At 45.6% G+C, this 11,078-nt stretch overlaps 1 protein-coding gene across 1 annotated transcript in view; it reads left to right on the top strand.

Annotated features, from left to right (window-relative positions):
- si:ch211-51h4.2 (uncharacterized) overlaps positions 1-11,078 on the top strand; it is a 111,350-nt gene that overhangs the window by 62,009 nt on the left and 38,263 nt on the right. The window contains exons 9-11 of the mRNA XM_066648237.1: positions 2,832-2,931; positions 4,767-4,825; positions 4,916-4,980. Of these exons, the coding sequence (XP_066504334.1) occupies positions 2,832-2,931; positions 4,767-4,825; positions 4,916-4,980 (224 nt within the window). The remainder of the gene's footprint in view (positions 1-2,831; positions 2,932-4,766; positions 4,826-4,915; positions 4,981-11,078) is intronic.

The raw sequence follows: 11,078 nt of genomic DNA, 5'->3' as shown, positions 1-11,078 counted from the left end.
AGCTACACGGCGCAGGTGGGCTGTCAACCCCCCAAATAAAGAGCAGCCTCTCGCACATGCTCCTCTGGGCTCCTATCTTCTGGCAGCTTCCGTATAGTGAGAATTGGGGTTAACACAACAGAAGGAGCCCACCTCGCCCTGGCTCACGTGACTAATGCAGTGTCGTCCTGTCAGCGAGGAGCTCTGTGAACGTCTGATAGCACTGACTCGAAGGTGCTTACATGTAAAGGCTTTTAATGCGTGATGACGCATGATGACTGTGCTGTATATTTTAGTATCTTCCACTCTGTTGCCTGTTCCACAGCTGTGGCCTGGCTTGCTCATACTGGGCCTGTCATGCAGCTTCCTTTCAATCCACAAGCAGAAGGGATTGTGTGAGGAATGGGGTGTTTTTGTTGTCACCATTTCTTCAAAGCATCTTCATTTGTACATTTTCTGACACCAGTGTTTTTGTGGTGAATGGAGGTGTAGAAAGAGTCTAAAATGATGACTAAGAATTGATTGAATTTGGAATATAAATCACGCTTGGGGTTCTGGGTAATGTCCTGGAGTCCTGGGTTCATTCCTCACCTCAGGTCACTCTCTGTGAGGACTTTGGTGTGTTGTCTGCTCTGGTTTCCTTCTACAGTCAGAACACACACCCTGGTATTTGGATTGGCTGTGAAACTGCCCTCAGGTGTGAGTGACTGGGTGAGTGTGTGTGACTGGGTTAGTGTGTTTGTAACTGGGTGAGTGTGTGCATGACTGGGTGAGTGTGTGAAAATGTTCACAGGTGTGAGTGACTGGGTGAGTGTGTGTATGACTGGGTGAGTGTGTGTGACTGGGTGAGTGTCTATATGACTGGTTTATTGTGTACGTGACAGGGTGAGTGTGTGAAAATGTCCACAGGTGTGAGTGACTGTGTGTGTGTGTGACTGGGTGAGTGTGTACATGACTGGGTGAGTGTGTGAAATTGTCCACAGGTGTGAGTGCCTGGGTGAATGTGTGAGTGACTGGGTGAGTGTGTGTGACTGGGTGAGTGTGTGAAATTGTCCACAGTTGTGAGTGACTGGGTGAGTGTATGTGACTGGGTGAGTGTCTATATGACTGGTTTAGTGTGTACGTGACAGGGTGAATGTGTGAAAATGTCCACAGGTGTCAGTGACTGTGTGTGTGTGTGTGTGTGTGACTGGGTGAGTGTGTGAAATTGCCCACAGGTGTGAGTGACTGGGTGAATGTGTGAGTGACTGGGTGAGTGTGTGTGACTGGGTGAGTGTCTACATGACTGGTTTAGTGTGTACGTGACTGGGTGAGTGTGTGAAAGGATACTGGGTGAGTGTGTGAATGACTGGGTGAATGTGTGAAATTTTGGGTGTGTGAATGACTGGGTGAGTGTGTGACTGACTGGGTGAATATGTGAAGTGATACTGGGTGAGTGTGTGAAGTGATACTGGGTGAGTGTGTGAAATTTTGGGTGTGTGAATGACTGGGTGAGTGTGTGACTGACTGGGTGAGTGTGTGAAGTGATACTGGGTGAGTGTGTAAATGACTGGGTGAATATGTGAAGTGATACTGGGTGAGTGTGTGACTGACTGGGTGAATATGTGAAGTGATACTGGGTGAGTGTGTGACTGACTGGGTGAATATGTGAAGTGATACTGGGTGAGTGTGTGACTGACTGGGTGAGTGTGTGAAGTGATACTGGGTGAGTGTGTGAAGTGATACTGGGTGAGTGTGTGAATGAGTGGGTGAGTGTGTAAATGACTGGGTGAGTGTGTGAATGACTGGGTGAATGTGTGAAGTGATACTGGGTGAGTGTGTGAATGACTGGGTGAGTGTGTAAATGACTGGGTGAGTGTGTGACTGTCTGGGTGAATATGTGAAGTGATACTGGGTGAGTGTGTGACTGACTGGGTGAGTGTGTAAATGACTGGGTGAGTGTGTAAATGACTGGGTGAATATGTGAAGTGATACTGGGTGAGTGTGTGATACACTGCAACAGTCTGACCTCTCTCAGGGCTGAAGCGAATCCATAATATTCCAATGAACACACACTTTTTGGGTTCTATAAAGCACTATATAAGTGTAAGATGTAAAATATATAAGAAGATGTAAACAGAGTGAATGCACCACGTCCAAGTGTGTAATTAAGACTCTGAAATGAGAAAGACCCTGATAATCTCCTTAAACATTTCCCTTAAAATAAAGTTATAAAATGTTGTCTTATGCTTTGCGTATTTCTGAAATAAACGTATTAAAGAAACATCTCAGTGCCGACCTTTATCTCAGAACGCTTGTAAATCAATGTCTTCTAACACACACACACACACACACACACACACACAAACACAGCCATTTTGTGTAATAGCTTTAAACTCTTGGGACACCTGGTTACCATCACCATCACTGTAAATCCTTCCCTGTGTGTTTGAGTAGTGTGTTCCATACATTTCCAGAAACGTAAAACCCTAAGAATCAGTGTAGTTCCACTGTAATGTAGTGCATCAGTGTCTGAGTTCTGTGTATTCAGGTCAAGAGCTTCACTCTCTCTCCACCCTGCATCTCTCCGTTTAATAGTATCACTCCATCTCCTTGTCTCTCTGGTCATGACATAAAAACTATCATTTTGTGTTAAAACACATATTTTTGGTCATGTTTCTCTCGAGGCATTTCCTATAACCTCTGCTGGGGCCAGCGGGGCGTTCTTCATCACACACACCCCCTCCGCTCTGCTTTTGTATATCCCTGCAAATGTCATTTGAAATGAGAATCTATTGGTGGTCTGAATTACATCGGACTCTCTTGCTTTGTGACTTGTGGCTGTGAGCCTGTCATAATTTGTTTGCCCCAAGGTGGCGGTGACATTTGTCGTGGGTTCAGAGGTTCACCAGGAGAGCACGAATGACTTCACCCAGATCGGAAAACCTTTCCTTATGGGAACAGTTGCTCTCGGTAAGAAAGATCTCTCTCTCTTTTTTTTTTTTCTCTCTCTCTCTCTTTTCTCTCTCTGTCTCTCTCTTTCTCTCTATCTCTTTCTCTCACTCTCTCTCTCTCTCACACTCTCTCTCTGTCTCGCTCTCTCTTTTTTTCTCTTTCACTCTCTCTCTCTCCCTTTCTCTCTCTCTGTCTCTCTCCCTCTCTCTCTCTCTGTCTCTTTCTCTGTCTCGCTCTCTCTCTCTCTCTGTCTTGCTCTTTCTATCAGGCTCTCACTCTCTCTCTCTGTCTCTCTCTCTCCCTTTCTCTCTCTGTTTTTTTCTCTCTCTCCCTTCTCTCTCTCTCTCTTTCTCTTTCTCTCTGTCTCTCTCTCTCCCTTTCTCTCGCTCTGTTTTTTTCTCTCTCTCCCTTTTCTCTCTCTCTCTCTCTCTCTCTCTCTATCTTTTCTCTCTCTCTCTGTCTCTCTTTCTCTCTATCTCTCTCTCTCACTGTCTCTCTCTCTCTCACACTCTCTCTCTGTCTCTCTCTCTCTTTTTTCTCTCTTTCTCCCTCTCTCTCTCTCTTTTTCTCTCTTTCTCCCTTTCTCTCTCTCTCTTTGTCTCTCCTTCTCTTTGTCTCTCTCTCTCTTTTTCTCTTTCTTTCTCTCTTTCTCTTTGTCCCTCTCTCTCTCTCTCTCTCTCTCTCTCTCTCTCCAGCAGAGCAGACATTATGTGACTGAATAAAGTCACCAGGTGAGAACATGTTAAGAAAAAAAATAAGTTTTCATTTTCATCACCAGGTGTGTTAGGATGCTCAGGTGTGTGTGTGTGTGTGTGTGCGTGTGTGGTGGGAGGGGGGTAATAGTGTGGCAGAGGAGTAGAGATACCCCTGTAAGTGTTAATTAGGATGAGTGCTGCTTGTGTGCTGAATAGCTAATAGAGGTGCCTCCGTAACCCTGTCAGTGTAACAATGTAGACATGAGCCAAGGAGCCATGAAATTCTCCCTGTTTCTCTCTCTCTCTCTCTCTCTCTCTCTCTCTCTCTCTCTCTCCCTCCATTTCTAATCCCGTTAATTGGCTGCCACACTCGGAGCGGTAAGGTCCTGAGGCAGCCTTCCCCCAGTGGTCACTAGAGACTCCTGTCAACAGAGCAAACAAAAAAATCTGCTCAGCAGAGCCCAGCTCGTCGCCCTGCTCTCATTTGCAGCCCGGGCCACTGTGACACCTTCTCAGGAAAAGCTGCTAGTTCACGAGCCTTATTTGAAGGGGCCGAGTATGTACCCCTCTGGAACCTCGCGGTTTGTAATGGGATTTCTGCTTTTAAAGACTCGGGGAGCAGGCTTTGTTTACATTGAGAGCACAGTGTCAGACCACCCTTCATACAAATTGACACGAGGTGAGCAACAGGGTTCTGTACTGATGATACATAAAGACCAAATTTCAATTTCATATTTCTGTATTGTAAGTGGCTGTCAGTTGATGTGGATTTTTAAAAAATTACCAAGCCGCCTCCCAAGCATTCGCTGCTGTGTTTATTTGTCTAAAATCTTGCATCAGGCTCCAGGGAGTAGCTGCAATTACAAGGGCTCTTACCTTTCACTGTGTGCCATCTGCTGTAACGTAGGAGTTGTAATCCCCAGGTCCTGTTTCATATTTTTGTAATGATGATTTTCATTTTACTGCAAGTAAAGTTTAGCCACAATCAGCATTTTTTAAATCTCAGACAGTTTGTTTTGCATTCGCAGCTATTTCTTAAACACTGTCTGAATGTGAAAAAAATGAAGCTATTATACAGTAAAGGAAAAGTAAGGTGTTGGGGGAAATTGTGTGTGATAAGTGGTTGATAAAGTGTTCTGTTTTTCTCCGTCTGCTTAGGTGGCATTGTCAATGTGATGCCCTTCTTATTTTCCGAAGTTTCCCACAACAAATCTCAGGTAACTCCAGCTAAATGATGCTAACTCTGTGCGACACTTCAGAGTAAGCATCCAGGGTGATAACCTCAGCTCTGTAATGTTTTCTGGCAGGTCATGTGGTTCCGAAGAGTTGTACTGGGAGGTCTTGCTACATGTGCCCTCTTGAATGTGTTATGGTAAGCTTAATATTTTTATATTTCATGTTTTCCCACACAGCAACATCTGTCCCAAAATTGCTCACGATTAAACGCACCCTTGTTTCAGGCGCTATCAAGCCTTTGTTGTTAGCTCTTGCTTTTTGAAGTGTCTGAAAAATGCCGACATATACACTGTGCCCTTTTGGTCCGACCCAGAAAACAACAAGCTCAAAACTCTAGGCGAGAGGGCAAGACCGAAAGGCTTACTGCATCAGCTCTTTGTTTCTGATGTCTCAGTCAGTCCGGCACAGTCCGTCCTTTCCAAAAAGCATTCGTTCCATCTAATCATTTGCAAAGAAGCTATTGAGTTAGCAATCAGCACTTTGTTACTCCAGAGAGCCAAAGCAATTATCTGGGAGCAAATGAAATGAAAGGAGAGTGGGCCAAGAGATGAGATCTCTCATCAGGAGCACAGAGGAGGCCCTGACCACACTTCTGCGGAGCTTTCTGGCCACTCTTTAGGTCTCCTACCATTGCAGACTGTGGTTTGTGTAATGAATGATGCTTCGACACTTTTTACGGAATGTGTGTGGTGTTAGAAGTCAAGGCCGTGGCTGAGCATCTCCGCTTTGAAAGTGTAGCATTCCAAAGACTGCCTCAAACTTGCAGATTCAGGTAGGCAGGGGTTCTGACATCATAAATCTAAGGAACCAGTCCCACCAGCTTGTGTGCTATGGGCACAATGCTATGGCGAAGATGCCAGTGGAGACCCAGGTGTAGCTAAGCTGTGTTTCACTGTCCCAAAGTTGCTAAAGCATAAGTCGGAGTGGACCTCAAGAAGTTACAGTGGACTGTGGAAGCTGACAGTGCATCATGGACTCCCGGCCATCTGCTGTGTTGACATTTCCCTCTCGTAGGCGGACAGTTCCTCGCTTGCGTGAGCGTCGGTGACCTCGGCGGACGAGGGCTGCCTACATGAAAGAGCTCAGACGCAGACAAGTGATACAGAGACTGTGTGGCACTGCAAGAGAGGTGTGCGCCTGCCCTTGCAGCCTTTCAACCTGGAGGAGCTCCAGCGTGCTGGCACTAGACCAACACAGGAGCACCGTTGGATAGATATTGATAGAGTCGAGGGGATGGGGTAAATGGTGAATCGTGTCAAATCCGATGCCCCACCGGGACATGTATGGAACCTATCCCAGACTGTGATTGGTGGTCACCAAGGATGGATTATTTTTTAGTGTTTTGACGGTGTCCGGTTAACACACATATGGCTGCATTACCACTACCATTATGCAGCATCCAGATGCTAGTAAAAGTGCTGGTAAGTTCGAGCTGCAGAGAAAGAGTCGGGACTATTTACATATTCATAAATCCAAACATTCTGAATGAAGCCAAAGGTGTAGAGCCTCTAAGCCACTTACAAGGCATTACAGATTTTTTTTTAACTTGGAAATATCTTCTAAATCTGTCACTTGGATGAACAGAGATGAGTTTTAGGGGTTTAATTGATGACTGGAGGGAAGCTTTAACATTCACCAGGAGCCACTCTGAGCCCTGCATTTCGTCTTGGTGGGATTGATTGTTGCCGACAGAGTCGTATCGATACATGGCCCCAAGCTGCTTCCATTTGTACGTGGGAGTTAAAGGCAGCCTTAATGCCCTGGCTTCTCTATTATTCATATAACAAGTCCAGTGTTTGCATGTGGCTAATAACGAAATATTAGCTGGCACTCGCTTTGGTGTGTTTCATCAAGCCACGCTGATGAATTAGGTCCGAGGTTATTAGAGCGTTTGATTCAGCTGGCTATGCCTCGCTCGCTTGAGTTACTGCCACCACAGAGCATTATTTGATTTGCTGCTGCATGTAATCCAAATGTATTTACTCTCACCTCAGCCAACGTGGCCATTTGATTTAACTCCACCCTGATGTCGTTCCCTCTACCTTATTGAACTCTACTCGCAATCATTTCTGGCCAGCCTTTCTAAAACGCCTATATTGTAACTGGAGGCAACAATGAAGTTTTATATCCACTGTCAGCCACCTTCGTTTCCTCAGACGGGCAGCCTCTCTCATTTGCATCTCGCAAATAGGCTGCATCTGCTCTTTTAGTGATGAAGGAAGTTAATCAGAATAGCAGGAGATGTGCTTTCAGCACTACCACCCCCACACCACAAATCAGCACATCATACCTCACACTGTTTGTGTCTTCACCGAAAACACTGGGCCTGGCTCACGCAGCCTCGTACGGCGGGAAGAATGGGCGAAACACGGGGACGTGAGTCTAAATCGCTTTGTTCATGAGGTTTGCATGCTACTGTAATTTGGGCTTTGTCCAGAGCGCCATGCTCTGCTTTTCACACTCACAATGACTTTGATTCCACACATAAAAGAAGTAAGTGTTTTCTTGTGGGTGCTGCAAAACCGACGGATCTCAACGCGTCCCGATACCCGTCCTCGTCCGATTCCCCACCGGAGCCGAATTACACTGGAAATGTTCTGCACTTTCTACTTATGAAACATAAAAGAAGAACTAAACAAACCACACACTTTTGATTGATCATCATTTTGAAGTACGCTGTGTTCGGAGTTGCTTTATTGGCACCCCGCCGTACTGCTTCTGGCCCATTCTTCAACTCGCCGAGTAATTTCGTTTTTTTTTTTTTTCTTTCTTCTTTTCTGGGTTTGTCAGCTCATAATTTTGATATGTAATTATCACCCCAAAACGTTACTCTGTTGTTCTGCCTCCAGCGAGAAGAGAGTCGAAATGCTTTTTCAGAGAGATCTGCTGGAGCATATCCACAAACAGATTAACAAATAAATCTGCCCAAGACTGGAGGAAGGAAGGTTATGAAATTATCTACTTGTCTATTTCTGCTTCCACTCATAATGTTTTTCCCTAATGCCCCAATATACAACCCGTTTTCATTTCTAATTAATGTTTAACAGAAGCAGGTTGTGCTTTCGATTAAGACTAAATATCAGTATCAGCTTCTCTGGGTTCCAGTAAAATATCAGCTTCCAAATTAAAGCTTGATAGAAGAGGGACAGACGTTATCAAAACGTACACAGTTACAAGTTCAGTCTTAGAAATTGGTTTTACTTTCTGCATCTCATGATGCAATACTCCCAAACACTCCCTGCCACTCACACGCTCACACCTGTGGACAGTTTCACGCACTCACCCAGTCACTCACACACTCACACCTGTGTAGTTTCACACTGCCAATCCACCAACAATCATGTGCCGTTAGACTGTGGGAGGAAACTGTAGCACCCAGAGGAAACCCACGCAGACACAAGGAGAACACACCACACCACTCACAAACAGTCACCCAGAGGAAACCCACGCAGACACAGGGAGAACACACCACACCACTCACAAACAGTCACCCAGAGGAAACCCATTCAGACACAAGGAGAACACACCACACTCCTCACAGACAGTCACCCGGAGGAAACCCATTCAGACACAGGGAGAACACACCACACTCCTCATAGACAGTCACCTGGAGGAAACCCATGCAGACACAGGGAGAACACACCACACTCCTCACAGACATTCACACGGAGGAAACCCATTCAGACACAGGGAGAACACACCACACTCCTCACAGACATTCACCTGGAGGAAACCCATTCAGACACAGAGAGAACACACCACACTCCTCAAAGACATTCACCCGGAGGAAACCCACGCAGACACAGGGAGAACACACCACACCACTCACAAACAGTCACCCAGAGGAAACCCATTCAGACACAGGGAGAACACACCACACTCAGAAATCTAATCTCTGGAAAAATGACCCTTTCTGAGATACTGATGTGAAGTAAAGGTGCTCTCTGATTTTGCAGCGTACTGATGGAAAAATTGTTCCTCAAGGTATATCGTCTAACACCATGTACCTGGATATAGGACATAGTACATGTTTTTATTCAAACAAAACCTCATAGTCATAATACAGGTGGATTTGTAAAAAATGGAAGTAGTATTGGGGCAGTATTTTTACATTTACCTCTGGTATAATAAAAAAAAAAATCACTGAGACACGTGGGTGGCTCTTTTGTCTGTGTAGCGCCAGCAATTCCCGTGTCTACTGTAGATTTTGAATTTGTTCTGTCTCTCTCTCTCTCACTGTTTCTTTCTCTCTCGCCCTCCCTCCATGTCCTCCATCTCTCTCTCTCTCTCTCTCTCTCTCCTTGCCATGGTCACGCTCTAATTACAGCCCCGACTGAAGGTGACATTACCTGCCACTGTTTGTGCAGAATTATTGGTTTTGTGTAGCACATTCATTGTCATAACAAAGACCTAGACCTCCTTCCTCAGCCCCCCACCCCCCATCCCCTGCACACCCACCAAAATAGCCCACCTGAATTTAAAAACTAATTACGTTGTCTCTCCTCATTTTCCGCCTCACCAGTGCCCGTGCTGGTTCTGAATGCGGCCTGTGTTGTGTATGCGCTTGTTTTTATTTATAAATAGAGAGCAGTTTTAACAGGCTACTCAAAGGATGTGTGCTTTTTCCTTTAGTTACTACCACTTTCAACAGTCTCTAGCGTTAACAAGTGGAGCTGGCGCCCGCTCACTGTCAAACCAGACACATAACAATGTAGTACAAGCCCTGTGTTCTTGTAGAAGCTTCGTCAGTCCAGTCAGCACTCTGCACAAATATTTATGCTGCGGTAGCCCACGCGGGTCAGCCCCACGTCCCACTGCTTTCCATGGCGCCGTTTTTGTCATCTAACGGCCTGCTCCTTTGTCACCCGCCAGGCGAGGCAGCAGCCAGACAAATGACGTGGCTAATGCCCCATGGTTTTGATTCGGTTTGCTTTAGGTGGACGCTGTCCTGCACAGGCTGTAATTGAGTCATCAGTGAGAAAGTGGAAGAGCTGGAGCCGGCCCCACGGCTGCATCATTAACGTCTGCACGCCGGCTGCACATTGATCACTGCAGGACTCCGGCTGTGCTGACTGCCGCTGATGAGCTACTGCAGGAGACTCCCGCCACGCCGTCTTCGTCACCACAGCGAGATCCCCGCCTCCCACCACAGTCCGAGAGGACCGGCTCCTCACTCAAACCCTGTTTATCAAACATCGCCGTCCTCTAAACAGGTCTCAAGCCATCAAACTGTGACACATCACCGCACTTTGAGGAGAGACATAAACCCCAGATTCTTTTGGAAGGGTGGCCATGATTTTCAAAGGCATCTGGCAAACAGCTAATGACACAGTAAGACAAGTAAAGGGTTAAACGGCTGCTGCATTGGTTATCGTTTGTAATCATGTCTGCTTTTGTGGAGGTATGCTTCACATCCTGTCACCTCCCAGGGTGGCGCTGTTGCAGAATGTCTTGCAGTTGGTTGTTAGGAGTCTCAGTTTTCAAACAGCTCAGTGTCATTGGCAGACAATTTCACTCATCAATAGGTCCCTGGTTCAAACCTAGGGGACCTATAAATCAATAAAGACGTATCTATATTGGACTATTTTATGTCTGATATTTGCCCTGTGAAGGACTGGCGCCCCCTCCAGGGTGTATTCCCGCCTTGCGCCCAATGATTCCAGGTAGGCTCTGGACCCACCGTGACCCTGAACTGGATAAGGGTTACAGATAATGAATGAATGAATGAATGAATGTCTGATATTTTCAGAAATATATCCTGAATAAGGAATATCACAAGTTAAGTGACTGTTTATTCATTTATTCATCTTCTGTAATCATTCCCTTCAGGTTAGCGTTGGGTCTGGAATCATTGTCCATTGTCCTTGGTAACACTTGGTTGCTATTTTGACTGAAAATGAAATCAGTAAAGATCCCTTCTTAAAAGGCTAAAAGCAGATATTGAACAGCATTTCTTTAGTTACTAATCTCTGTTAGGACACGATTTATATTTGTATTTGTAAACATTTCTGTTGTGTTGAGGTAAGTGTTTGTCAGCTGTGTGTACAAGTGTGTACTCTTCTGATGAACCACTTTACTGTTAGCATTAGCACTCTAATGCTAGCTCAAGGACAGTAAAGCGTCTCTGGTATTGTTTTTCTTATCTGTCCCTCAGCTGTCAGAAACCTGGTCATTACTGTGTGTCATCGAGCGCGAACTTAGATCCAGTGTTTTCTTTTGGGATTTTGTCGAAAC

Source organism: Hoplias malabaricus, chromosome 16, assembly GCF_029633855.1.
Source record: "Hoplias malabaricus isolate fHopMal1 chromosome 16, fHopMal1.hap1, whole genome shotgun sequence".
Taxonomy (NCBI): domain Eukaryota; kingdom Metazoa; phylum Chordata; class Actinopteri; order Characiformes; family Erythrinidae; genus Hoplias; species Hoplias malabaricus.
This window is presented reverse-complemented; position numbering and strand designations above follow the sequence as displayed.